The sequence below is a fragment of the Balaenoptera borealis genome (genome assembly GCF_965194805.1).
Source record: "Balaenoptera borealis genome assembly, chromosome: 19".
Lineage (NCBI taxonomy): Eukaryota > Metazoa > Chordata > Mammalia > Artiodactyla > Balaenopteridae > Balaenoptera > Balaenoptera borealis.
The window spans coordinates 18,134,504-18,160,936 of NC_138878.1; the positions used below are offsets into that span (position 1 = coordinate 18,134,504).

The 26,433-nt window shown below is 55.5% G+C and overlaps 3 protein-coding genes across 23 annotated transcripts in view; 2 read left to right on the forward strand and 1 right to left on the reverse strand.

Moving 5' to 3' along the window:
* ATP6V0D1 (ATPase H+ transporting V0 subunit d1) overlaps window positions 1-6,090 on the forward strand; it is a 38,455-nt gene extending 32,365 nt beyond the window's left edge. The window contains exons 4-8 of one of the 3 annotated variants that reach the window (XM_082369058.1): window positions 1,391-1,470; window positions 4,800-4,894; window positions 5,020-5,196; window positions 5,306-5,383; window positions 5,480-6,090. In XM_082369058.1, coding sequence (XP_082225184.1) covers window positions 1,391-1,470; window positions 4,800-4,894; window positions 5,020-5,196; window positions 5,306-5,383; window positions 5,480-5,483 — 434 coding nt within the window. In that variant the 3' untranslated portion in view covers window positions 5,484-6,090. The remainder of the gene's footprint in view (window positions 1-1,390; window positions 1,471-4,799; window positions 4,895-5,019; window positions 5,197-5,305; window positions 5,384-5,479) is intronic. The other 2 variants (XM_082369056.1, XM_082369057.1) reach the window with 2 other exon arrangements.
* On the reverse strand, window positions 1-12,393 carry HSD11B2 (hydroxysteroid 11-beta dehydrogenase 2). Of its 6 annotated transcripts, none has more exons than XR_014237776.1 (8): window positions 12,006-12,393; window positions 8,281-8,493; window positions 7,979-8,164; window positions 7,735-7,872; window positions 7,437-7,520; window positions 2,375-2,496; window positions 1,604-1,704; window positions 290-379 (listed from the first exon to the last, which is right to left on the reverse strand). XR_014237776.1 is itself a non-coding variant. In XM_082369043.1 (7 exons), exons 1-7 carry the CDS (start codon window positions 12,268-12,270, stop codon window positions 239-241), a joined length of 1,149 nt encoding a protein of 382 aa, XP_082225169.1. In that variant the 5' UTR covers window positions 12,271-12,393; the 3' UTR covers window positions 1-238. The 6 variants fall into 6 exon arrangements, 4 of the variants coding, with proteins under 4 accessions (XP_082225169.1, XP_082225171.1, XP_082225170.1 ...); XR_014237777.1 differs by lacking the exons at window positions 290-379; window positions 1,604-1,704 and adding exons at window positions 3,313-3,486; window positions 4,118-4,301 and having other exon boundaries at window positions 2,433-2,496; XM_082369043.1 differs by lacking the exon at window positions 1,604-1,704 and having other exon boundaries at window positions 1-379.
* A 136-nt stretch (window positions 12,394-12,529) lies between these two features.
* ZDHHC1 (zDHHC palmitoyltransferase 1) overlaps window positions 12,530-26,433 on the forward strand; it is a 32,228-nt gene continuing 18,324 nt past the window's right edge. For 11 of the 14 annotated variants that reach the window (XR_014237769.1, XR_014237770.1, XR_014237771.1 and 8 more), the window contains exon 1: window positions 12,530-12,733. The gene's annotated coding sequence lies outside the window, so the exon portion shown is untranslated. Of the gene's footprint in view, window positions 12,734-20,349; window positions 20,577-24,443; window positions 24,744-26,433 lie in introns of those variants that run through there. The other 3 variants (XM_082368960.1, XM_082368958.1, XM_082368959.1) reach the window with 3 other exon arrangements.

Here is a 26,433-nt window from a genome sequence, read left to right on the forward strand (position 1 = left end):
TACCCTGGCGGAGGAGGGAGGTGGCAGGCAGTGGCATCAGTGTCAGTGCCGCCGTGTGGGGTTTTCGGACCCCCGGGGGCGGTCCTGAGCCAGAAAGCGAGGTCCGCCCACTGCTGCTTACCTTTCTCTTCCCTTCCACTTCGCTTTCCATTCTCTCCTCCTCACCCTGCCTTTTGCTCCCTTCCTGTTGCTTTTGCTGGGCCAGGCCCACTAGCCCCAGGGCCTGACTCAGACCATCTCACTTTGTGAATCTGTCTGATTTCTCCGAATGCAGAGGAGGTCTGAGCTCACGGAGAGTGGAGAGAGGGTTTCGGGTCCCTTGGAGTCTTGGGAGCTCTGACAGACCGTGGCCGTAAGCTGGGCTGGAGTGGCTTGCTGCCTGTGAGGCAGAGGAGGGAAGCAAAGAGCTTCACTTACCTCCACAAAGCAGGTCCAGGGGCCAAGTCAGGCAGTGTCCGGCAGGATGCAGAGTTCATGTCAGAGGTCAAGGAAGGAAGGGGAACTGGGAGCTTCCTGCAGGGCCCCGCCTAGGCAGCACTGGCTCCTGCCTGCCTTGGAGGGAGGCTGGAGAGAAGGCACTAAGGCTGTCACCAGCTAGTGCCCTCACAGCCAGAGTCCTAGTCCCCAGGGCACCACCTCCAGGAAGCCGCCAGGGTTGAACAACTGGGCCCTAAGCTGCACTTGGTCCTGCACTAAGAGGCCTAAGCCCTACTTGCTGGCCTTATCTGCACAAGATCTTATCTCTCACAATAACTCTGAGCTAGTTCTGGGCTGTTGGTGGTTTCTTCAGTTTCTCCATCTTTAAAGAAGAAACAGACCAGTGAGTCCGTGGGTCCCTGGGGATCGAGGGGCTCTATCCTGCTTTGGCCTCTAATTCCCAGCCCTCCAGTGGCCCCATGGGTCACTGCTCCATGCTCACCCAGCTGTCATGCTCATTCCTTGTTCTAAGGAGAAGGACGGTTTTCCAAATGTGGGCCCCAGGCTCTCCTGGGAGATGCAGAGAAGTGGGCGTCAGGCCCAGAATCCACAGCTGCCCCTCGAGAAGGGAGGATGTCACAGCCTCTTATGCAAGCCTTTCTTTGGCATGATCTGAGCTTGGGTCTGCCCCAGAGGCGATTAGATCATGTTATGGCTGGCCGCCTCCTTTATAAATCAGTTTTAGGAGCAAGAAGGCAGGAGAAGCTCAGGTCAGTACACATGGCCTGGAGTATTGCTTCGGCCACTTCTAAGGCAATAGTCCAGACCAGGCTGAGTGCCCCCCAATTACCAGCCAGATGGGCCTTGTGGCAGGGGTCCTCTGTGCCCTGCAGGGGCAGTTGAACATCAGCACGATTCTTGTTTCGGCCGAGTCCACTCGCCCGCCCCTCATACCCACGTCTTTCCTCCCCAGCGGCTTTTTTCCAGGACTGCATCTCAGAGCAGGACCTTGATGAGATGAACATCGAGATCATCCGAAACACGCTCTACAAGGTAGTGCCCCTGGGCCCAGTGGTGGTGAAGTAGGTGGGCGGGGCCATGGGCACGGTGGGCTGATGATTTATGTGGGGTGCTGGGGCAGGACACAGCTGCTCCAGGCTCCTCTCCCAGGGGCTTATCTGCTCACTCTCTGGCTCCCGTGACTGGTGCAAGACTTCATGAAACAGGTTCTCCATCCCTTGGGCCCAGATCAAATCAGCAGGAGCGGCTGGTGCTCCACAGCTTGGCCTGTCAGAGCGGGCTCCTGAATGGCCACTCCCCCTGCATCCAGGAGGGTTACTGGCCACCACCCAGGCCATAGCTCTCAGACTCACCCCACCTGGACTGTCACCAGCAAGGACAGGCACCTGAGCACGGTGTGGGGAGCAACCCAGCCAGGCATAGCCAGGTCCCTGTGTCCCCAGGTTCCCAGGTCTAGAACCAGTGCCGTGGCCCATCATCTTCAACCCCACCCACTTTCTGCTTCCCACCAGGCTGTGGGACAAGCTGGTGACCCCTGGAAATAGAGTGGGCTTGGGATTCCTGGGTCAGCCCTGCCCTGGCCCAAAGAGGTTAGGAGCAGGGCTGAGAGCCAAGGAAGGGGGCCGACCAGGGACCAGTGAGGGCTTTTTGGGGCAGACTGGGCCCTGGCCATGGTGAGGACCTCTGAAGCCAGGACCTCTGATGGGTCAGTAGTGGGCAGGCCCTGAAGGGGGCCTGAAGATAGCACTGGCCAACAGCCCTGCTGACCTAACCCTGAGAACATCTGTCTCTTGGATCTTCATGGTGAGGCTCTTCTCCTGTCCTAGTTGGAGCTAGGTGGCCAACACAGTGGCAGCCTGAGCGCAGGCCCTCCAGTCTCCCTGCGGGGGTCTGGGCCAGGGTGCAGGGAGGGTCTGGAGGTAGGTGAAGAGCTTACCTGGAGGTTGTAGTAGTGTAGGCAGAGGGACAGCACATGCAGAAGCAAGTGTGGAACACGGGCCAAGCGGCAAGCAGTTTGCTGTGGAAGTGCAGGTTCCAGATGGACAGTGGGAGACAGGTCTGGAAAAAAAGGCAGGCACAGGATCAAGTCACCCAGGGTCTTGAATGCCAGGCCAGAAGTTTGAGTTTTATCCTGTGGGCAGGGTCAGCCAATGAAGGTTTCCAACAGGGCAGAGTATCACCAGAATGTGAGGACAGACTAGAGGGGACAAGACGAGAGGTAGGAAGATTATTGGCTTCTTTACTCCTCGGGACTGCCCTAGGAGCTAGGTAGGCATCAGTATCCCCATTTGTAAGATGAGGAAACTGAGGGCTTAGAGAAGGAGAGTGGGTTGCCTGAAGCCACTTGCTAGACACTGGCAGCACGGCTCAGCTTGTCTGCAAAGCGAGTGCTCTCATTTGCCTGCCAGTAGGGAGAGAAAGAGGGAGATGGGGAGGGCGGGGTGAGGGGGGCCATGGGGGGCGGGCAGGCAGTGAGAGCCGGCTCAGGTGTGCCAGTGCTCACGCTGCCCGCGGCCCCCGCCCGCCCCCACGGTGCTGTTGCCCGCCCAGCTGGCCCACTGCCGGCTTCCTTGCCCTGAGGCAGGGTGAGGGGTGCGGCTGTCCCCCCAGCCTCACCCACACCGTCACCGGGCCTGACTGGTTCTAGCTGGAGTCACTGGCGAGGGCTGCCCGGGCACCAGCTTGTAAACACCGACCCAATGATGCAGGCGCCGTGCCAGGACCGCCTGTCAGGCGATGTCCCAGCCCAGTGGCCACAGATGGGAGATTAGGCGGACCCCCAGTAGCGGGTGGGAACTGTAGGCAGCTGGTGCAGCAGACGTGGGCTGGCAGACTCCAGGGGGCAGGACGGGGGTGGGAAGGTGACCTTGGTACCTGGGACTCTGGGGTCTTGCCAGTTTCTTCAGCTCCTGAGCCTCCTGAAGAGAGTCTGGGCCTATGCCACCTGTCTCCACCACCCTGGGGTCAGCGTCTCCAGGATCAGTCCAGCTCGGCAAAGGCTGGTGGCTTCCCCCACGGATAGGAACTGCAGGCCCCACTGGGGCAGGCCTGGAGATTTGGACACACCCAGCTTGGCTGGCCACGGGGAAAGGGGTGGCTGGGGACAGTCCCAGAGGGACTAAACAGTGCCACTAATCCATGGTAGGATTGGCAGCTACCACGCGAGCCCTCTGCTATGCTGGGGTCCACTCTCCCTTTCCAGGCTTCTTTCCCCCTGACCTGTTCTAGACTTTTGTTTCCTGTGACCCCAGTGGTCACCTCAGGCCTTCCCCTGAGCCCAGCTTGCCCAGTGCTGCTGGCCAGGCTCAGCCTGGGCTCGTGGACTCCTGGGTGTCATCTCACCTCCTCTCTTGGGTCAGTAGAACGTGTGGCCCACATCAGCAGGTGGTGGGTGGAATGTTCTCTGCTCCTTAGAGGGCAGACCTCGGCACAGAAAGCTTTCCCTGCCTCCCAGCCCTCACCCCCCAGCTCAGAAGAATCGTCTCTAGCCTGTAGAGCTGGAGTTCTTGTGGCCATGCCACCAAGTGGGACCCCAGAGCACCTGAGTAGAGGGAGCTCCCCAGGGGGCCATGAGACTGTCCCCCTTTCCTTGACATGGAGAGGTTCAGGGAAGGAAGCCTGCCTGGGCCTAGCTAGTTTCAGGAGTTAGTCGTGGGAGGGACCTGAGGCCTGGGCTGACCTGGCTTCTCCTCATGCCCAGCAGATCCAATTTGCCTGGGCAGGAAGTGCTTGTTCCCACCGGCAGCCTGTGTGTCCAGCCATCACATCGCAGGGCTGACATCTGTGCCGGCAATAACCATCCCTCAGGAGGAGCTGGGCTGACAGTACACTTTGGTTCCTGCTGCGTGATGCCTGGGAACTACCTAGGGGATGGGAAGAGGGAGGAGGTGCTCTTTAAGGTGGGGTGCTGAGAGGGGCCAAGGCACCCAGTCCAGGCCATCCCTGTGAACTCTCAGAGGTCACCATCCTTCACTGGCCCATCGACACGTGGTTTTCTGAGGAGAGAGGGGAGGAGGAGAGATTTGGGGGAAGGGCAGGCAGAGCAGCAGGGGGAAGACAGAGCCCTTCTCTGAGCCTGGCACTCCGTGGGATGAGGGTGTGAAGGGCACCGCACCATGGAGCAGACAGTGGGCCAGAAATTGTTCTGTCACTACTGGGTGGGGAGAGGCAGCAGGCTACTGCTACTCGGCTGATTAACAGTCGGAAATCTGTGGATGTTTCAGGGGCTCTGACACGGGGGCTGCCCTGGCCACGGGTATGATGTTTGGATTCACCATGAAAGGGGTCGGGGAGGGAAGGAGGGAACTGTGAGGAGGAGGCCTGGCAGACCCCCTCAAGTCTCCCTGCCTGGGCTGAGGAAGCCCCATGCTCTGCACAGGCCTACCTGGAGTCCTTCTACAAGTTCTGCACCCTGCTGGGTGGGACCACAGCCGATGCCATGTGTCCCATCCTGGAGGTGAGTGCCTGCCCACCCTCCCGCCTGCTGTTCCCCCATCCCTGGCCTGGGGGAAGCCCTGCCAACTGACTGGCTGCTGCCTCCCTCCCCGTCCCTCTCTCCTCGCCTGTGCACCGGCCCCACAGTTTGAAGCAGACCGCCGCGCCTTCATCATCACCATCAACTCCTTCGGCACAGAGCTTTCCAAGGAGGACCGTGCCAAGCTCTTTCCGCACTGCGGGCGGCTCTACCCTGAGGGCCTGGCCCAGCTGGCTCGGGCTGACGACTACGAGCAGGTCAAGAACGTGGCCGACTACTACCCGGTGAGTGCCCTGGCTATTGAACGGTGGTTGGGCATGTTGGCACCCGCGTCCCCACCCCATACCCAACAGCACCCTCATGCTCATGCTTCCCCCTGCTCCCCTGGGCCAGGAGTACAAGCTGCTCTTCGAGGGTGCGGGCAGCAACCCTGGAGACAAGACCCTGGAGGACCGATTCTTCGAGCACGAGGTGAGTGCTGGCCCTGCCCATCCTAGGGAGGGGTTGGTGGCTTAGGCCTGACTCTGGTCATGGCCACCTGCACACCACTCCTGCCTGTGTCTGCAGGTGAAACTGAACAAGTTGGCCTTCCTGAACCAGTTCCACTTTGGTGTTTTCTACGCCTTTGTGAAGCTCAAGGAGCAGGAGTGTCGCAACATTGTATGGATTGCGGAGTGCATCGCCCAGCGCCACCGGGCCAAGATTGACAACTACATCCCCATCTTCTAGCACCCTGGCCCAAGTCTCCCCACAAGTGTGTGTGTGCGCCTGTGTGTCTGCGTGTGCTGTGACAAAGCTCACGGCTCACCTACGTGCCCTGGGGGGTAGCACACTGTCCTAGTGGCTGCCCAGCTTCCCTGACCCTCTCTGAGACTGCTCTTGGGCCTGAAAAGGGGCTGGGCACCTGCTCCCCCCACCAAGGATGGACCAAGCCCCCCAACTCCAGAGCAAGGAGGCCCCCTCAGCCCTATGTTTACAGCCGCTGACGTGTCTGAGAAGCATGTGGTCACTTTTGTGTTCCTCCCTAACCTGAGAACCCCTGGGGGCAGTGTGAACCTCCTCTTCCCTCAGCGGGTCCCCCAGAGCCATGGCGCAGGGGCAGGATAGAGCGTGCGTGTCCTTGGGGAATAGGGGAAGTAGCTCTGCCCCTCTGAGACAATAAAAACTGCCCTCTCTAAGCCCAGCTGTCTTCTGTCTCCTTTGGGCCCTAGTCCCTCTCCCAGATCCCCAACTCCCCTCAGGCCCCACCCTCACTGAGCCCACCCCCACCTAAGCCTTCTACCTTCCTTCCTTGGGTGGCAGCCCTAGGCTGGCCCTGACACTGTGCAGCCAGATTCCTCAGGGTGGGGAAAGTCAGTGGAGGATTAGCCCCTTCCTCTGCTGGAGGCTCTGACAGGCCTGTGGCACTGGCTCCTGACTCTAGAGGGCGCCCAGGCCTCCCTCTTTGCTTCGTTGAGCCCCAGAACTCCCTGGGCTGGGGTCATTACCCCCATTTCACTATGAGGAAACCTATGGATAAATGATCTGCCCAAGGTTGTTGAAGGGGGTTGGGTATAAACCAGAGTCTGTGCCCAAAGCCTCGGCCCCCAGGCGGTGCCCAGTCTGTTTCACAGCTACAGCCTGTCACCTAGGCGAACATAGCATCTCCCCCATTCTAGGAGAAATAAAAATTTGTCTTTATTCAAAAAGTGGCAATCAGGCAAGTAGAATATGCAGCCTCCCTGTGGCTTGGGGGGCTTGGGGTGGGTGGTCAGGGCCCTAATTCTTGAGCCAGTCAAGAAACAGTGGGATTCACCCTTCAAATCGCAGCACTGAGGCACTGGTGCCAAGAAATAATCCTGAGGGGGGTCCCCAACCTTCCCAGTCACTCCTTAGTTTGCAGAGGCACTGTCTGCAGGATCCTGTCAAAGGCTACAGCTGAGTCTTGCACTAAACTCCCCATCCAGCTGGGTTCTCCAAGGTGCATGGTGGAGCCTTGTGCCCAGGAGGGTCTGTTTGGGCTCATGAAGCAGGAGAGGCCCGGAGGTTCACTGGGAAGCCTTAGCCTCACCAGGCCTGGCCTGTGACATTGGCAGTGGGTGGGTTTGGGGTCCTTTAGGCCAGGCTTTGGGGCAGACCTGTGGGTCAGAATGCCCAGGGGAGGACCAAGGGCATAAGGGATCTCCTCTGCTGGAGCAGTTCTATGCACATACTGCTCACTGGGCAGTGGGGGAAGGGCCCGGTTTAGGGCCTGGGTCCTGGGCTACATCCCGGGCAGAGGTAAGGCCGGGCTGGCCAGGCCGCAGTGCTCTTGGCACATAGGGACTGATGAAGAAGGACTGCAGGAAACGGCGCCGCAGGCCCTCAGGCAGGTAGTAGTGGATGAAGTACATGAGCCCCAGGCCGTGGCCTGGGTAATAGCGGCGGCGTGGTTGAGCCGCCAGCAGCGCATCGGTGATGGCATCTACAACCGGGCTGAGGTCTGGCAGTGCTTGGCTCAGACAATGCAGGAACTGCCCGTTCAAGTGCTCGATGTAGTCCTCACCGTAGGCCTGCAGCAGCTCTCGGGGCAGGTTGGCCAGCAGCTGCCGCTTGCGCTCTTCCCACTGGTCCATGTCTTTCACTGCCTCTGGGGAATGAGTGGCAAGGTCAGAGTGGGGTCTGTTAGGGAAGCCAAAGCCAGACCCAGGTCTCTCTAACTCACAACCTGAGACCTGCCCCCAGCCAAAGCCACGCCCATGCCTCAGACCCAACCCCACTCCAGACAAGACCACACCCACGCCACCTTCCCCCTCTCCCCCAGTACACCACACAGGCCCCAGCCCCAAATCCCTGAACCTCACCTGTCTTGAAGCAGGCAGGCTGGATGACGCTGACCTTGACACCCCAGGGCAGAAGTTCACAACTGAACGTGTCCATGAGCAACGCGACAGCCGCTTTGGAGGTCCCATAGGCAGCCAAGCACGGAAATGGCATGTCTCCTGGGGATGGATTGGGAGTGGGCAGCTCAGCCTGGGCCAGGGGCTCCAGCATCTCTCCCCGCCCTGCAGGGGCACCTTTTCTGCTCCGGTGTGGGAGGACCCTCACCTGCTGGGCTGCTCACAGTCACGATGCGACCGCTCGAATGGCGCAGCAGTGGCAAGAGGCCCTTGGTCATCTCGAGTGTACCGAAGAAGTTCACCTCCATGCAGCTGCGGAATGTGGACACTGGAGACAGCTCCGCATCTGCCACGAGGATGTTCTGACCCGCATTGTTGACCAAGCCCCACAGACCTGAAGGCATGGAGCCAGGAGGGAAGCTGAGGATCAGCTCGGCAGCAGACCTCCGATCCCTGCCCCCTCACACCTGCCCAGCCGCGCCCTTTCCTGGCGGAGCTGAGCCTACTGACCAGTGCTGGCGGTGTGGGCCTTGGTGAACTCCAGCACGCGGCTAATGTCCGCTGGCTTGGTCAGGTCCATCTGTAGCAGCTTTAAACGAGGAGAACAGCAGGCACGCAGCTCTAGGGCACCAGGGCTATTCAAATCCAACACGGTGGCCAGCACTGTGAAGCCCAGCACGTCCAGCTTCTTGGCCGTCGCCTTGCCAAAACCAGAGTCACAGCCTGGCCAGGGAAGGACAGCCAGTGAACTCCCACTGTGGCCCAGTCCGGCCTGAGACAACCCCAGGGTCACCACGGTCTGGATGGGATCCAGGCCTCTGACACCCAATGTACCAGCAGTCAGCAGCCCTCCCTTCTTTTCCTAAGCCCATCTCTGGCAGGCTTTGCCCCTCTGGCTGAGCACCTGAGTACCAACTCTTTCACAACTGTCATCTCCCTGAGGACTCATAGCTACCCCATCAAACGTGGCTTATGATCCCCACTTTACAGATGAGGAAACTGAGTCCTAGTAATGCTAAGTTGCTTCCCAAAGTCACTCAGCCAGCATATAGTAAGGTCAGGACTCTACTGCAGGTCAGCCAGTCCCAGCTGAGACCCAGTCCCAGCTCTGATGTCCTTCTGTCTGGTCGATATCAGGCCTCAGCTCGCATGCACAGTATTACTGCACAGACTCCCTTCCTTTCTCACTGCCTTTGCCCAGGCGTCTTCCTCTTACCTGGACACTGAAGCAGCCCCCTTTTATGGTGCTGTCCCATCTTGCCCCCTTGAATCCATTCTCTACCGAAGCAGCCAGAGGGATCCTTCCAAAAATGACAATATCCCTCTGCTGCTGAAAACCTCTCCAAGGTTCCCCACAGCCCTTAGGATGAAGCCAAAGTCCTCTATTCCCATCATCCAGACCCTGTACAACCTGAGATCCACCTTCCTTTCCAGCCTCAACACCCTCTACTATTATTCCTGGCTCTAGGCAAGTTGGAGGCCCATCTGCACTTCACCCCTGACCACCACCCTTGGAATTCCAATCAGTGGCAACACTGGAGCATTCTCTGAGCCCCAGACCGCTTGCCCCCAGGACAGGGGCACAATGGATGAAGATAAGAACAGATCTGCGTTAGAATCCCTTCCCACGCCCACCAAGTGTGACCTGAGGTCAGTTACCACTCTTGGAGGCCTAATTTCTGTCTTTGGTATGTAGAGAGATGAACCACCAGGTAGAGCCAGCAAGTGGGTCTGACAAACCCCTGCTTTCTTGATTGTTCCCATTCCAATCCGGCTCCACGGGTGGCCAACCAGGGCTGGGAGCAGTGAGGGAGGAGGCTCTCTGGAGCCTGCCCCCATGGTGGTCTTGCTGAGCAGAAGCTGCAAAGTGGTTCTGCACAACCAGTTCCCCCCATTTCAGCCCTGTCCCCTCTGTTAAGGCAGAGAACAAAGCTAGGCAGGGGGCTGCAAGCTGGGTTTTGTGTGGCTGGGGACCCACCAGCCAGCCCCAGCTGAGGAGTATTTCCTGGGCAAGTCTGGCTGGGGGAGGGGAGTGAGCGCCCTTGTGTGTGTGTGTGTGTGTGTGTGTGTGTGTGCGCGCGCGTGTGCGTGTGTGTGTGCGTCCCCACTTGCCTAAGCTCCCTTCCAGAGCAGACAGGCCCTTCACAGGGAAACTGAGGCCTTCCAGAACCTCAGCTCTGCGGTCCCAACACAGTCACCCAAGCCTTTCACACCCTCTTGCTCACCTGCACACACATTTGGATACCTGCGCATAACTCCAACCTACGTGCAGTGAGCCGTGAACAACAATGGGCTCACTCCCATGAGACCCCAGCAGTACACAGCTGTGCACACAAGGCACCCAGCCACTCAACCCAAACCCTGACCCCAGGGCTGAGCTCCCCAAGTAGCCTTGGCCAGCCGTTCTCAGGAGCATTCTCAGGGAGGGGTGGGTGGCAGCTCTGGCAGCCTCAAGACACAGCGTTCCTAGCAGGTGAGGCAGGGCCTGGTCACCTACTTGTCTTGCAGTCAGTGGTGAGAGAGGAAACCCCAGAGTTTGGGGGCATTGGGAAGCTTGGAGGCCTACTCTTGATGCTTACATGGGGTGGGCTGGGCAGTCTTCTTCCCCTCCTCCCTCACGGGGCTTTGCAACCAGAGCTGAGGGAAGCCCAAGTCACAAAAGGCATCCCTCCTCTCACCTCACTCCCAGGCTCGAGGCTAGGAGATGTTAACAGCGGCAGCACAAAGGCCTGGGGTGAGATCCCAGGAAAGACTGCCTGGGTCACTAGTATCTGCAGATGGCCTGGGTCCTGTTGAGATAACTCATTAATTAGCGGGCAGGAGGGGAGCTGCCTCATCCCTGGGGGAAGAAGCTCCCTGCTTGATACCAGTAGATCTGTCATCTCTCCTTCCTTAAACCACTAAAACTGGGGTCCCTTGAAACTTCACACTCCACCCTGAACTAAGGTCTCTCCCATCCAGCCTGAGCCCTGCTCTGTCTCCACCATCTTAACTGAAACCCAAACCCTCATGCCACCTTCACCCTGCCTCAGTACATTCTGGCTTCTTGCCAGGCATTCAAGGCCCCTTCCAAGGAAACAACCTCATATCCCACCACATCTCAGCAGCCAGACTGGTTACTGACTGTCCCCTGCCCAGGCCATGCTCATTCCTGCCTCCAGCTTCTATCCCACACCCTTTGTCTGATCCAAAACACCTTCCACACTCCACCTATCTCCACCCATCCTCTGAGGCCCAGCTCAAGGATGGCCTCCTCTGGGAAGTTCTTCCAGCTCCATCTGATCATGCAGGGCCGCCTGCTAGACTGAGGTCTCTGAGAAGCCAGTCAGCCAGTGGCTGCCCCCAACCCAGGCCCATTGCAAGGGCAGAGCCCTGGGCGCCTGTCCAAAGCCATGGGGGTTAGGGGAGAGACCAGGCTGCCCCTCCCCCATACAGTGGAGCCAGTGCCCACTGGCCTTTGTCCCCCTCCCCACTTCAGGCTGGGCCTCAGCTCCTCCTTCCCTCCTTCTGATGACAGATTTATTCCTTGCTCCACACAAAGAGAGCTCAGCCAGGTGGCCAGAGGCACCTGAGCCCAGCTTTCCAAGACCTCACCTCCTTCCTGGGCACAGAGAACCAGGAGGAATGGTGGTGGCGTGCTGGGTGCAGACTCTGGACAGCTACTTCAGCAATTTAGGTTTGGGTGGTGGGATCTGAGAGGCAGCTGAATGCCCAGCTGTCCCTCATGATGACCTCAAGCTTTTCTGGACTCCAAGGAGCCCAGCCAATTGTGGGTCCCAACTCTTTATCTAAGCCTATTCCTCTAATCCCAGGGAAGAGGAGATGGGACCTCCCATGTGGGGATGTTAGGCAGAGTTCAAAGGGTGACCATCCTCTGAAGTCCCTCAGAGCAGTGTCCTCTGTCTGAAGACTGCTCTCTTGGACAGGGACATAGCATAAACCCCAAACTCCAGAAGGCTTCTTCTTTCTTAGCTACAAGTTTCCCCTGCGCACCTGCCCGCTCCCTGCCTCATTTTCCCTCCAACACTCCCCGAAGCCACAGGTAGTTAACCCGGACTTGGGGGAGGTGCCTTGCTCTTCCTACTTGGCTGGTTCCCTGCACCCAGGGCAGAGGGACTCCTCCACTCCTGGACTAGGGGTCCCGCCTTGCCTTGGCATGTCCACGGGGAGCCCTCTGAGTGTCCGGTCCCGCCCTCGAACCTGGAATCCCCGCGCTCCGCGCCCCGCGCACTCACCGGTGATGAGCACCGCGCGAGTCGCCACGGGCAGGCGCTGCGGGCGCGCCAGGCGGGACAACACGATCCAGCCGGTGGCGGCCAACACGGCAAGTGCGGCCAGCGGGGGCAGCAGGCGCTGGCACAGCCAGTCGAGCGCGGCCAGCAGCGCCAGCGCCGCCAGCAGCGGGCGGCCCAGACGCAGGTCCGCGCGCAGCAGCTGCAGCAGCGCACGGGCCGCCACAAGCAGCCAGGCGCCGCCCGACGGCCAGGGCCAGCTCTCCATGGCGGCCGGGCCGGGCTGGGCCGGGGCGGGGCAGGGGCCGGGCTGGAGAGCAGGGATTGGGACTCGGGGCCGGGCCGCGGGGTGGTGCAGAACACCAGCCAGGGGCGGGAGGGATACTCGCTTTCTCTGTTAGCCCTCGGGCCGAGTTTATAAAGAGCCCCGGGGGCGGCGGCGAGGGCGGAGCGGAGGCGGGGAAGGGGCGGGGCTTTCCTTTACTTCTCTCCTCGCACCCCCTGCCCGGCAGGTGCCCCCACCTCTACCTCCCGCCCTCTGCCCCGCCCCCGAGGCCAGATCCGCTTTCGAAGAAGCCGGAACCGAGTCCCAAAGTTGCTGTTCGAGGAGCAGCAGCCTCGCCACCCGCCGCGTCCGGGAGAGGTCCGGTCGGTCTAGCCCTAGTGCCCCGCATCCGCTCACTCCTGCGCCCCGACACGCGCGCTCTGGGCGGCTGAGCCGCGGCTCCCAGGTGAGCACATCCACAGGTCACACTTGCTCGGGACGCCTGAGGACACGCGCAACCTCCATCCAAGTTCCCCACACTGACAGCACCGCCGCGGTCGCCGGGCCTGCCGGAACACCGCGGGCAACCAGCTCGCCCTCACCAGGCAGCCGCGGCCAACGCCGGCACACGTAACGTACTCCGACGCCCTGCGCCGCTGCAGGTGCCTAGCACACAGGCCCTGACGTGCTCTCACACCTAAGCTGCCCGTGGCCACCGACCGATTTGGGGCAGGGGGATGGGGGGAGGAGGGTGACCGACCGGGTTCGCGAGAATCTCTGCCCCGCCTTCCCCCTTCCTTCCACTTTCCAGCCCTGGGGATGCAGCAACCCCACCTCCTCCTGCCACACAAGTGTATATGTGTGGGCGCGGGTGTGTGGAGGCGCGGTTCTGAGGAAGCATCTAGGCCTCCCATTAACTCCAGCCCACCCTCCAACCCCAGGGACTCCAAGAGCCAGGCCAATGGGGACACCTGGGGAGTCGGTGAGGGCAGCCTCTAGGACAGGGTGATCCCTGCCCTGCTCTTAGGATTCCCCAGGGTATAAAATAAGTGCATGTGGGTGCATTTCCCTGCCTGTGTGTATGAAGTTCTGTGTTGATGCGGGGCCCAATGGCCCCCTACCTTGCCCACCCCAGTGTCTGGCACCCTGTGCTTGGCATCCATGCCAGACTCTGCAGGCACTAGGAATTGGTGCCAGTACCTTGCTGCCAGGTCCTGTGGTGAGGTCAGTAGGTCAGCCCATGGCAGAGGGGTCCCTGCTTCTCATGGACCCTTGCCCAATGCTTCATCCATGCCCGCACTAGGTCCTCGGAGGTCATGGACCCCTCCCAGTCCTGTTGCCCATTCTCTATCTTAGATGCTCAGCCTCTGTGCCAGGGCTTCAAGGCAATGCTTCCTCCAAAGCCTTCTCTGCCATACAGGCATGGCCCCCTGATGAGCCAGGGGAGTCTCAGGGATGGGCTGGGAGTCAGACCCACTTAAGCGGAAGGTGAAGGACCCATGTCCTTCCCGGAGCCACTTCTGTGCTTCCACCTATTTCTCCTCCTGTAAGTACAGATTACAAGCTAGCCCTGGCCCAGGGAGGCAGCACTTGCCTGGGGAGGGTGTGTGTGCCTGACTTTGGGTACATGACCTTGTGTGCCTGTGTATGCCTGTATTTGTGTACACTCGTGTCCGTGGGCTCCATAGCTTGTCCATACACAAATGACATGTCTCTCCCTGTGCCATAATCCTGTATGTGCGTGTAAGTACGTGTGTGTGTGTTGTGTGTGTTTTCAGTGACTCCCTTGGGTCCAGTCTCTGGACACTCAGGGAAACATTCACTCTCCAAAACCTGCTGACTCCTGTTGTCCTGAATCTGTGTCCCAGTCTCAGAGGTGGACACGGCACCCTTGACCTGGCCTCCTGATCTGAGCTGTAGACCCTGGGTTGGTGGGACGCCCCCCTCCCAGCTCTAGTTATCCTACTGAGAGTCTGGCTGTGGTTTCTCCAGCTTCCGACCCTTAAGGGCTTCCCCCTGGGACTGCAGAGGGGATGTAGAGGAGAGGAAGAGGGGTCCCAGGCAGCTTTCAAGGTCAAGGCCACACAGGTAGTGCCAGTGCTTGCCAGAGCAGGAGTCAAAGGGTAGGGAGGTGGAAGTGGGAAAGCAAGGTGAAAACAGAGTCTGAGAAACAAGATCTTACGCTGTCCTGGGGAGGAAACATGAAGGATCCTGACTCATTGGGAAGCCCACGATGGGGAGAGAGACTTGCTGGGAGGGGATGTAGGGAATTGTCTTTGGTTGTGGAGTATAGGATGGCTAGGATGGGCTGGAGGTGTTGCCTGTTCAGCTTCTGGGACACTGTGCCACCTTAGACAGAAATATTAGCCTTGCATGGTTTGGGTCTCGTGGGACTGGATGATCTGTCACATTTTTATTTAACCCACCCCTCCAGAAATTCATCCTACTTCCTAGGCCAGGCGGCCAGGAGGCTAGGCGGTCAGGCCTCCTTCCCAGGATCTATGCGCCAGCCCCCTGTGACCTCCTCAGCAGCTGACCCCTTACCTCTCATCAGGTGGAGACATTCTGGAAGTAGAAAGAAGGTGGTTCAGGCAGTCATGACTGGGAGGGGCTGGCCCAGCCCTGTCTGAGGCCTGGTGCCAGGCTGTGCCTGCCCAAGGGCAGAGAACCAGCCTCTGCCAGAACCAAGAGTCTGGGCTGGCAGGGTCCTCTAGGGAAGAGAAGGGAAGGGGGTGGGGGCAGACGGCAGGAGCCCCAGCAGATAAGGCAGGGCCTGGCAGGGGCAGAGGAATGAAGGGCAAGCGGAAGGAGCGGAGCCCCTGAGCCACCCCACCCCTAAGCCCTCAACCCATAGTTTTCCTTCGTCCTTAGTCTCACCCCTCGCCACCCCGAGTCAGAAACCTGGTGAGCCAAACCCCCCACCCCCTGTGCCCCAGGCTCCGGAGGGCCGTGAGGTGGCGGCGGGGGTGGGGTGGGGGGTGGCTGGCAAGCTGGCTCCGGTCTGTTCCCGCCGAGCCCGGCAGCTCACTGGCCCCATCTGCTGGCCTTTGGGGGAGGGCATGGCTCTGAAAGGGGTACAGGGAAGGTGACCGCTGGACCTGAGGATGGTAGGAACAGAAATCCAGGATGGGGCGTGCCAAGTGGCAGGCTCTAAGAGCTCATGTTCTGTTCCCTGACCACACCAGGTTTCTGGAGCCAAGCACTCACTTATCACCTCCTCATCCTTCCTCTGTGGTCAGGCTGTGGAAGCCTCACGCTCGGTCCCTCCCCCACCACGAGCTCATCTTCAGGTTCAGAGGCAGCAGAGTCCCAAGGAGGCCCTGCCTTGTATTCTGCTTACCCCCTGGCACCCCATCACTCCTCCCTCCTGGCACAATGGCAGAGGGGAGCCTCTTCCTGCCAATGGCCAATCTCTCCACCCAAGTTCCCGACCCCATCCCTCCCCGTCCTCACAGGGAGTACTTTTATTGAGTTCCTACTTCATGCCGGGCCCTGTGCTGGGCACTGTGGCTGTAATAAGTAACCACTGGCTCCCTCCCAGCAGCATGCACGCTGGCTCGGCTCTGGCCTCTCCCTCTGGTAATCGCAATAAAGAACTTCTCTCACTCAATCCTATATCCCTTTCCCCAAGCATTGTTCTCATGCTCCCCCCCACCATTCTCAGCCGCATTTCTCAAAAACTGTCTATAGTCACCATCTCCACTCTCCTCTCCCCACTCTAGCTCTGAGTCAGCTCCCACTCCTGACCACGCCAGGGTCACCAATGAATGACATCCTAGTCCTCACATACCATGGATACACCTCTGCTTTCAGTTAACTCCTCAGTACCCCAGGCCCTTTCTCCCTTTGGCACCTGCAAAGCCACTGCTGCTGGGTTTCCTCCTACCTCTCTGGCTCTCCCTCTCAGCCTCCTTCACAAGCTTCTCTTCCCTGTGGGTGAACCTCTGGCTGTGGAAGCCTCATACTCAGTCCCTCCCCCACCATGAGCTCATCTTCCTACTCACATACTGGCGACTCCCATGCTTCTTTCCAGCCAAGGCCTTGCTCTTAACTCCAGGCCCACATGTCCAGCTGCCCCCAGATGCCTCCCGTGGACACCTATAGGCCCCTTACACTCAGCATGTCCAAAACTGGTCTCATCATCTTCCCTAGTTCTGGCAGCCGACCCCTCCTACCTCATCCTCAATCTTCATTCCATGCACTGGCCTCCAAACCTCTTGCTCTGTCCCAAGCCCTGTGTTGGGGTGCAGAAGCCTCACAATAGCCCTTTGTAGTGGGTATCATCATTACTATTTTACATTCAAGGAAACTGAGGCTTCCGGAGGCTAGGAAAGTTGTTCAAGGTCTCAAACTCAGGTTCACTTAAGTTTGAATCTTGGACCAGCCCCAAGATTCAAAATCAAGTGTACCAGAGCCCGAAGTCTGGCTCTGTTAATGCAGAGCTAAGTTTGCCACATGTGCCCTCTTAGACTTCATTCTGAGGGCAAAGGAGAGCTGGGAATGGTCTTGAGCAAATAAGGCCCCTGTCCCAGTTGGCCAGGAAATGGGTTTGGGGACAAGGAAAGAGGGGAGGCCGGGAGTCCTGTTGGTGCATCCCTACGAGGGACAGAAGCAAAGGTCTGTTTTGGATAAACAGCCCGAAGTGCTTGTGGACATATGAGGGCTGAGCCCAGAGGTAGCTGGGTGCCCATGGTCCCCAGCACATCACTCACGTGGCACAAGAGCCTGGGAGACTGCCAACTCACTGGGCATGAACTGAGTCCCCCATCCCTCTCCTCTAGGCTGTGCACCTGGAAGTCAGGCCCTTCACTTACTGGGGAGAAGGGATGGGGAAATGCAGGAAGCCAGGAGTATCACTTGCATTTTCAAACCATGTCCAGCACCCTTCTCTGAACTTCTTTTCTTTTGCTTCCAGGATTGAAGGCAGGTATTTGGGGATTAGGGCCCTCGAGTTTGGAAAACACTAAGAGAATTTGCTCTAAAGGGTTTTCTGGACCAGCCCCAGGGGAAAGGCAAGCCCCAGCTGAGAACACTTGCTGGGACAGCTTGGCTGACTCCAGGTGAAACTGGTCTTCTTGGGTCCTGCAGTGAGGCTCTGAGTTATTCATAATCCTCTGCCACATTTACTATGTGCTTGCTGTGTGCCAGTCCTTGTGTTTGACTATCTTATACTTAATTTTATTTACTATCCTCACATTATCCCTATGAAGCAGGTACAACCATTCTATACATAAGGAAACAGACTCAGAGAGATTCAGTGACATGCCCTAGGTCACTCAGCCATCCAGACACTCTGCTCCCAACCATCAGGCAGCACTGCCCCTTGGCCTTCAGCCTAGGAGGTTGGCATTATTCAGTGGGCAACACCCAGGTGAAAGACTATCAACCTTTTAAAATTTGCTTCTGGGAGTTTAGGGTTTTTGAGCATGAGCCACCCATTTTTCTTGCTTGGCCCTGTGATAAAACTTTTTCTGCTCCAAAAAATTTTTTTAAATAAAATAAAATAAAATAAAATTTGCTTCTGGATTAGAAACATGTCTCCCAATGGTAGAATTAAGGCAAGTTGTTAAAACTAATTCCAAAACTTGCTTCCTTACAACTTCCATCACCCTGATTCAGGCCTTTTCTTGGCAGAACAACTGCAAAAGATACAAAAATTAGTTGCTGTTGGCTGGCTGGTTTAATTTATTTGCATATACATAATTCAGTCCCACCCCTTGTGGCTAACACCCTCCTTGGGGAGCTGTGGCTGTTTTCTGATTGCTGGTGGGGAGGCCTGTGTGTGTTGTTTTTTCAAATAAACTGAAACCAGATGGAGGGGGTTTTGTTCACTGCCCTGCCTCCAATTTTCTCCAGCAAATTCCTTGAAAAGCCAACCACCTACGAGTGGTGCCTATTCTCCTTGGAGGTCCCTCACCGCTGGTATGCAAATAGCAAGTGGGGCTGGGATTTCTAAAAGTGAAAACAAAGAGAGGAGAAAGAAGCTTCTTGGCACAAGGGCTTTCGGGCACATGGCAGGGTCATCTCCCTGTGGAGTCCTGATTTTAGGTCTGCACTTACAGTTTCTGTCCTCATCTCCTTCCCTCTCCCCTGAGTTGGGGATTGAGCTGGGCTTGAGTCAAAATCACCTGGACCAATCACTTGGTGAAAATATGGATTTCAGAGCTCACTCCACACCTCCTTTGCAGCGCTAACCACTGGCATGAGACTCCAACTCTCAGGATGGGTTGATCTTTGAGTTAGTGGAGAGGGTTGTCTTCTAGAAGGGGCCCAAGCCACTCTTGCTTTCATCCTGGGAAGACCAGTTGCTCAAGATGGTTATAGAAATATTTTTAACCGCCAGCCAGGTCTAAGGCTTTGTAATGCCCCTCGAGCACCTCATCAAGAGATTCCTTGTTCAGAGAGATAAGCGAGGGTACCCACTCGTCACAGTGCCAGGGGTTAACATTTTTCTTTGGAAGTTGAATTGTGCATTGTCATAGTGAAGTATGACCCAGTCCCCAGGCTGGGAGAACACTTCTTTCCCAGCTCCAACCTTCATTCCTAGCTCATATCTCTGTTCTTTCGGATTCCAAGGCTTTTTAGATAATTGTGTCAGGTTACATAAGCTTTCGAGATATGAACACTCAAAGGAAATTCCTCTGGGAGCAGGCATGAGGGGTTCTGCCACATAGTTTGCTTTAAAGTATTTGAGGAAAAATTCAGGTGCCTCAGCCCTGCACATTTCTGAAATAAAGTAAGAATAGTCAATGACTTTGTATGCATGTACCATTCCCCATAGAAATGAGGAAGCAAAAAGACAGATATCATGCTGAATAGAGAAACCCCTCCCAGGGGAGCACGTGCAGGGCCAGGTGGAGGCCAGTTGCAAAGAGGGCAGCTTTGACCGGGCTGCCATGGAAATCCTTATCAGCGCAGGATACCTTTTTTTTTTTTCCCCTGTCTGCATCTGAGATAACACATGTGGTAAATACAGGCCTTCCATTTTCCAAGAAACATAAAATAAAAACTGAATTACTGGCAGAGAAGCTTTAAAATCTTTGGTTCCTAGGACACTGTGAATACATTCTCCACACGCCATGATCCTTATTTCATTTGCCTCCGAGGGATGGCCCTGCATCATCTCTGTTGCATAAGGTGCTGTTTCCAAACACCTTGTTCCTAACTGGAGACACAGAATAAGTTTTATCTAGGTCTGAGAGAGTTCTGGAGGGATGACATCGTGTTCCAAGCTGCACTGGTCAGAGTCAACAGTGAGAAAGCTGCCAGAGTCTTCTCACCAAGGAAGCTGAGAGAATATTGTAAATACCAAATGGCACTTCTTTCTTAAAGCATAAAATGGTCACAAAAACTACTTAACAAGGAAAAATTAATGGGAGGAAAATGTCTTGAATGTAGCAAATAAAAAAAATCTTTACAAGGGACATGGAAATAATAGATTTACTATGATGAAGGGACAGTAATATAGGAAAGTCAATTTTTACACCAAAAATGATTCAACAAGTATTATTTACCTTACAAAAGGCTTCACAAAAGAATTCCTATAAGTAGCTCTATCCTTTCATTTGTTTGTTCCCTCCTTCGTTCATTCAACAAACATCTATTGAGTGCTTACTGTGTTCCAGGCTCCATGCTTAGGGAAGCCATGGTGAGTTAGATAAGTATTCCTCCCCTTGTGGTCTCTGTGTCTGGCTGGAGGACAGCCCCTAATCAGATCACTATACAATCAAGGAGCCACTACTGACAGAAGGAACTAGACAGCAGAGTCTTGTGACCTCTTCTATTCTGAGGGTCAGAGAAAGGTTTCCTGGAGGAAGTGATGTTCCAGGTAGCAAAAGCATCACATGCAAAGGCCCCTGGTATAAGAGGGAGTCTGGTCCTTCAAGGAAAGGGAGGCCAGGAGGCTGCAGAGGTCAGCTGGAGCCAGGGGGCAAGGGAGGTTTTGGAGGAGGTTTTTATTCTAATTCCATGGTATATCGAAATACTGCTCCCTGGGGAGCAGGGAGAGTCATTGAGAGTTGTAGCAAGAAGTAAAATAATCAGTTTGCCTTTTTTTCTTTCCTTCTTTTTTTTTTTTTAAAGACAGGCACAGGCTGTGAGGAGAACGGACTGATGGGGATGGGGAGCCCGCAGTGGAAGCGAAAGACCAGTCATGAGGGCGCTATGTTTGCCAGGGCAAGAGATGCTGGTGGCCATGGGGACAAGCCAAGTGGATGGGCTGACTCATCCAAGGCCCACTGGAAAGTGTCCTGTGACCCAGACAAAATGGACGCAGAGAGCAAGAGCTGTGGCTAACCGCATCCCACCAGGTGCATTTGATAATTAAAATTTAACTCCATTTGTTAATGAAATGGAGAGGATCATTTCCTGATTGAAAGACAAGCAGGGTCTAGATTATACGTATCAATGTCCACTACCAATGGGACATTCCGTGTGCTTCATAGGCAGGACCACATTTTTAGGCCTCATCATGGCTCTATGCTGTAGCTATTGTTATCCCTGTTTCACATAGGAGCAAACTGAGATTTAGAGAGGTTAAGGAATTTGCCCAGCTGGTGACTGGCAGAGCTCGGATTGAAACAGGTAACCACTGACATGCCCTGGGACAAGTGACAAGTCCCAGGAAGCCTGGACATACATTGGCTCTAATTAAGAATGGGCTGCCCATTCTCCCAGCCCAGGGTGGGAGGAGCTGCCTAGGAGTCTCTTCTGGCAACTCTAGGAGTCAGGTAAACTAGCTTGGAACCTTGTCACACACATGTGCACAAGTTCTTTAAACCACAGTTGGGTTTTTTTGTCCCTACAGCCTGGGCTGTTCACCCTGGGCAGACCTGCCTTGCTGGTCAGGGGCAGCTGCTCTGGGCAGGAACAAGTCCTGCCCTAAGAGATGACTTCTGTCCCAGACAAATGTGTCTCATGTTTTCATAGAAACTGGCCAGAGGGGGCAGTAGGAGCTGAAACTACACTCGAAGTAAAGGGAACCCTGTGGGAAAGAGCCTGGGGTGGGAGCGAAAGACTTGGGTTCCAGGAATTGCACCAATCAGGGGACGGGGATGAGGAGGTGGACGGGAGCTCGCTGGGCTGGGCTTTGGAAGCCATGCTTTGGCGTTTCAATGGATCCTAAAGGCAAAAGGAAGCCCTGGAAGTATCTTAAACAGAAGACTGATGAGGTTGTGTTAGCAATGTGTGGCCTTCCTCAGTAGGTGATGCCCTGGGCCGTGTCAGGTTCTGGATTGGTTACCACACCAGGATGACAGACTCAGAACACCATCAAATTGCCTGTGCCTTTAAGAAGCAAATTTGGCCAGAGGGAGTCTTCTTTTCAGAGAGCTTGGCCTGAAGTCACTCAGATAGACATCCAGGGAATCTGGGCAGTCATTTTTGTTTCAAATGAAATAGCTTTAATTGGATAAATGCATGTATATACACCTAACCCTATTTGAAACCCACTGTATTAGTTTCCTATTGCTGATACAACAAAGTGCCACAAATTCAGTGGCTTAAAACAACATGAATTTATTATCTTGCAGTTCTGGAGGTCAGAAGTTTGAAATGGGTCTCACTGGGCTAATGTCAAGGGGTCAACTGACTGGTTCCTTCTGGAGGCTCTAGGGGAGGATCTGTTCCCTTGCCTTTTCCAGATTCTAGAGGACACCTGTATTCGTTGGCTCATGGCTTCTTCCTCTATCTTCAAAGCCAGAAGTATACTGTCTTCAAATCTCTCTGACCTCTGCTTTCATCATCACATCTCCTCCCACTCTGACCCTTCCATGACTCTCTCTTATAAGGGCCCTTGTGATTATACTGAGCTCACCTGGATAATCCAGGAGAATCTCTCCCATCTCAAGATCCTTATCATATCTGCAAAGTACACTTTGCCACGTGAGGTAACATATTCATAGGTTCCAGAAATTAGGATATGGACATCTTTGGGAAGCCGTTATTCAGACTACCACCCACTTTAACAAATAAAGAGAAGGAATGATAAGCCTGGCAGCTGGGAGGAGAATGCACTGGAAGCAGACAGGCTGATGTTAGGGAGACAGACAGAACGCTGCTGCAGAGTCAGCAAGAAAGATGCTGGTGGTCTGGGCTACAGTGGGGTGGGAAGAATGAACACAGGACGTATTTTATAGGGAGGACTGCCTGGCCTTGGGGACTGTATGGGTTAGCTGGGCAAGGACTAGGAGGAGACTGGGTAGGTAGTGGTGCCCTTCAGAGGGCCTGAAGGGAGGAGCAGGTTGTGGGAAGGACGAAGAGGGCATATAGGGGTATGCTGCATTTAGATACCCACGGGACATCTAGAAGTGCCTGGGAGGCAGATGGACCCAGGGTCCAGAAGGCTTGACTCTCCAGTCCCTCCCTTCCCTGTGGGCATAGAAGGGCTCACCCTCCACCTTGATTTCTGGGTCACCATCTCTTTTCGACCCTAAGTTCTACAATTCCAGATAAGAGTTGAGGAGTCATCTTGTATTTCTGAGGCCAGAGTAGCACTGATATTTATTCCATATCAAGTTTGAGTTTATCAGTCCTGGAAACAAGAATTTGTATGGTAGAGAGATAAAGACACTTGCACAGGACCCACAATTGGCATATGACAGAGCAGGAGTTGCTATGTTGCTTTTGTTGTATGCTTGTGGCTGATAATTTTAGGGATAGGGATGTTTTCTGTCCAGCCCATTCTGAGCAGGTAGCCAGCCAGCTGCTCACCTTTTTAGGGCCTTGGAGATATGGATAGGACACCTGGTGGAAGACAAAGTCTCTTCCTGTCTTTTGAGAAAGCCTGAGCTCATAGGAGTGTTCATTCTGAGTGTCCCCAAGTGGAGGGGAGAGGGATCATTCAGGGAAACCAAGTTCAGCAGGGAGGTCCCTCAGGCAGGGAAAGGGAAGACAGTCTGCAGGCCCTGGAACAGAGGAAGCAAGTGCCTGTCCCCTGGCAGCCCCGGCGCAGCAGGCATGGCCCCACAAGGCCCAAATCTAAAAGTCCTGTGGGTGGGACAATGGCTGTGGCCTTAGTACCAGAGAGGACCCATGACCAGACAGTGCTTCTCACAGTGTTTGCTCCTGCAGGAGGTCCTGAGTCCTTGGAATAACCTGGGTAAAGAGGAGCCTAGTAGAGACCAAGACTGAATTTCCCATCAGCCTGGAATATGGGAGCTCCCAGTAGGATTTATGCTTGATTTAAAGGAAATAAAGAGGGCTTCCTTGGTGGCGCAGTGGTTAAGAATCCACCTGCCAATGCAGGGGACACGGGTTCAATCCCTGGTCCAGGAAGATCCCACATGCTGCGGAGCAACTAAGCCTGTGTGCCACAACTACTGAGCCTGTGCTCTAGAGCCCGCAAGCCACAACTACTGAGCCCACGTGCCACAACTACTGAAGCCCACGCGGCTAGAGCCCATGCTCCGCAACAAGAGAAGCCACGACAATGAGAAGCTCGCACACCCCAACGAAGAGTAGCCCCCGCTCACCACAACTAGAGAAAGCCCGCACACAGCAATGAAGACCCAACACAGCCAAAAAAATAAATAAATAAATTTATAAATAAAGGAAATAAAGAAGATTATTATTACTACTACTACTACTATTATTTGGCTGCACCACGGGTCGTGTGGGACCTTAGTTCCCCGACCAGAGATTGAACAGGACCAGGGATTGAACCCGACTAGGAATTGACCCCAGGCCATTGACAGTGAGAGCGCAGAGTCCTAACCACTGGACTGCCAGGGAAGTCCCAGAAAGGAGATATTTTGAGCTCTTATACTTCACACTTTATATTATGGGCCACAATATGTATACTGTATTTATTTGTCTCTAGATCTGTCTTCCCCTTAGCCTGTAATCTCCCTGAAGGACAGGGATCTCGTGGGTGTTCCCCATGGTATGTCCAGTGCCCAGCACATACTCATTAAAAAGTGGGCAGGCTGACTGAGGGTCTCCCTGAGAGTGGTGGGCTCAGGGGGGAAACTGGAGGGGAACACCTCTGGGACAAGTTAGGATTTCGAGAAGACAAGCTGTGGATTGAGCGTGGGGAAAGTGGGTTTTTGAGAAGAAATGTTGGAAAGGAATGGAGAATGGTTGGGCTAGGAGGCCAGGGGGTCCCTGGTGAGCCCCGCCCGGAGCCAGGGTGCCGGAGAGACGTGACGCAGCGCGGTTTGGCCGCTGTGGGGCGCCGTAGCCCGCGCCGTTGCCAGGGGAACGGGCCCGCGCCGGACGAGGCCCAGCCCGAGTCAGCCTCGCCCCGCGGTACAGCCAGCCCGCTCGAGCCGGAGCCGGAGGACTTGCGGGCCTAACCTCCCCCGCGCGGCCCGGGATGGGGCCCCGATCCGGGGCGCACCGCCTCCGGGTCCCGGGAACCGTCTCCGCTGCGAGAGTCTGAAGCGCCGCCGCCCTGGGGTGGGTGGACGGCCAGGCGCGGGGGCTGAGCCGCTGAGTGACCTTGGCAAGGCCGATCTGGCTCGGTCGACGACGCGCAGGTGAGGAGCCCCCGCTGCAGTTCTCACCTCGAAGCCTGGCCTCAGCCACGGGGCCAGAGCTGCTGCCGCCCGGCCGAGCTCTGCGCCTGGATCCCGCGGCCTGGGCTCCAGGTACCGGGCAGAGCGCCCGGCTTCCTTCTAGCATTCATCCGGTTCACAGATCTGCATTGAGCGTCTGCTGTGTGCCAGGCTTTTTGTCAGGCGCGGGGCCACGGAGGGCTCCAGAGAGGATGCCGCGGTTCTCCAGAACCCGCAGTGTTAAGAAGGGGCGGGGCGGGGGGTGCGGGGAGCAGGCGCCAGATACACGACTGAAGTGATTTCAGGTTGGGTTAAATGCTCTGGTGCTGAAATGAAGGGAGGTGGTCAGGGAGGCTCCGCTCTATCATGTGACTTTTAAGCCAAGAGCTGAAGGTTGAAAAGGAGCCAGCATTGTGATCAGGGTAACGGTGTTTCTGGAAGAGGCAAAAGCAAATGCAAAGATCTGGAGGCAGCAGGTACAGAGGAACAGCAAGCGTGAGGGGAGCCTTGAAGGATGCGGTGGCGGTTTCAACTTTATCCTAGCAGGAGGAGGAAACCATTGAGGAGTTTTGATGAATTTCAAGTTTTGAAAAGCTCACCTCACTCTGGTGAGGTGAGCAGTGTGATTGTGACAGGGCACACCAGGAAGTCAGCTGAGGGCCATCCTAGTTCTGCCAGTCTAGCTGTGCCTCCTAGAATTTACTTAGTCTCTCTGAGACTCAGTGTCCTCATCTGTGAAAGGGGCATTTTGTTCTGCATGTTGTTTATGAGAGAGAAAGTGAGGGGCCAGCCACATCTGAGACCAATGACTAGAGAGGCCTATGAGAACGATTTGAAATGATAGGACCTACCTCAGAGAGTTGTGAGGGTTTAATAAGTGAATTCCATCAAAACACTTAAAGCAGTGCCTAGCAAATAATAAATGCCCTCTAAATGCTAGCGATGGTTATTGTTATTGTTGAAATACCGTAGGGGAGCAATGGCTGGGGCTTGGATTAGGGTGATGGCAGCAGAAATGGTAAGAAGTGGCTTAACTTCCCTTCTTGAAGGAGAACTGGATTTAGAGATGGGTGAGGGGTGGTCCCTCTTTTTGTGGAACTGGTGGTTCACAGTGGGAGACGGGTTTGTAAACAGATAATCACCATGAGATTCAATAAAAGCAACATTGGTACTTAATTAGACAGGTTTTTTTCTTTTGTTTTTCTTACTTTTCTTACTTTTTTTTCTTACAAAGTTGTTCTTAATGACAGTTTCTTGGTGGGTGTTCCTCAAGGCTTGCTTCTACCATCATGGGAGTTGATTTCCTGGTTAAAATCAACAATGCTTGCCTCTGCTCACTGGCCTTGTTTCAGCTCCATGTTGCTCCCTTCTTCTTGTCCTCTTTCCTTGGCTTAACTTGAATCCCAAATAGTTTGCAGTGGTTGCTTCAGGAAGAGAATGGCACAGGAAATGTCTGCAGACCACGTCAGCTCAGGAATGACTGAGGTTTCAAGCTTTTCCTGCCCCAGCATCAGACTTCTGCGTGTTGTTGATGTGAGGAGCCCAGCCACATCTGAGACCAATGACTAGAGAGGTCTATGAGAAAGGCTTGAGGTTCCAATTTATTTTCTGGGAGTTGCTGTGATGTGTATCTCTTAGTCAAACTAGCCACTTCCCAGAATCTTAAGTCCAG

Bases quoted from the DNA above. Each gene is read 5' to 3' on its own strand.
- HSD11B2 (XM_082369042.1), bottom strand. From the start codon at position 12,270: ATGGAGAGCTGGCCCTGGCCGTCGGGCGGCGCCTGGCTGCTTGTGGCG. The intron at 8,494-12,005 runs GTGAGTGCGCGG...TTCCCTGGCCAG, and splicing joins TCGCGCGGTGCTCATCACCG to GCTGTGACTCTGGTTTTGGC. The intron at 7,521-7,734 runs GTGAGGTTCAGG...CTCATTCCCCAG, and splicing joins GCCTGCCTGCTTCAAGACAG to AGGCAGTGAAAGACATGGAC.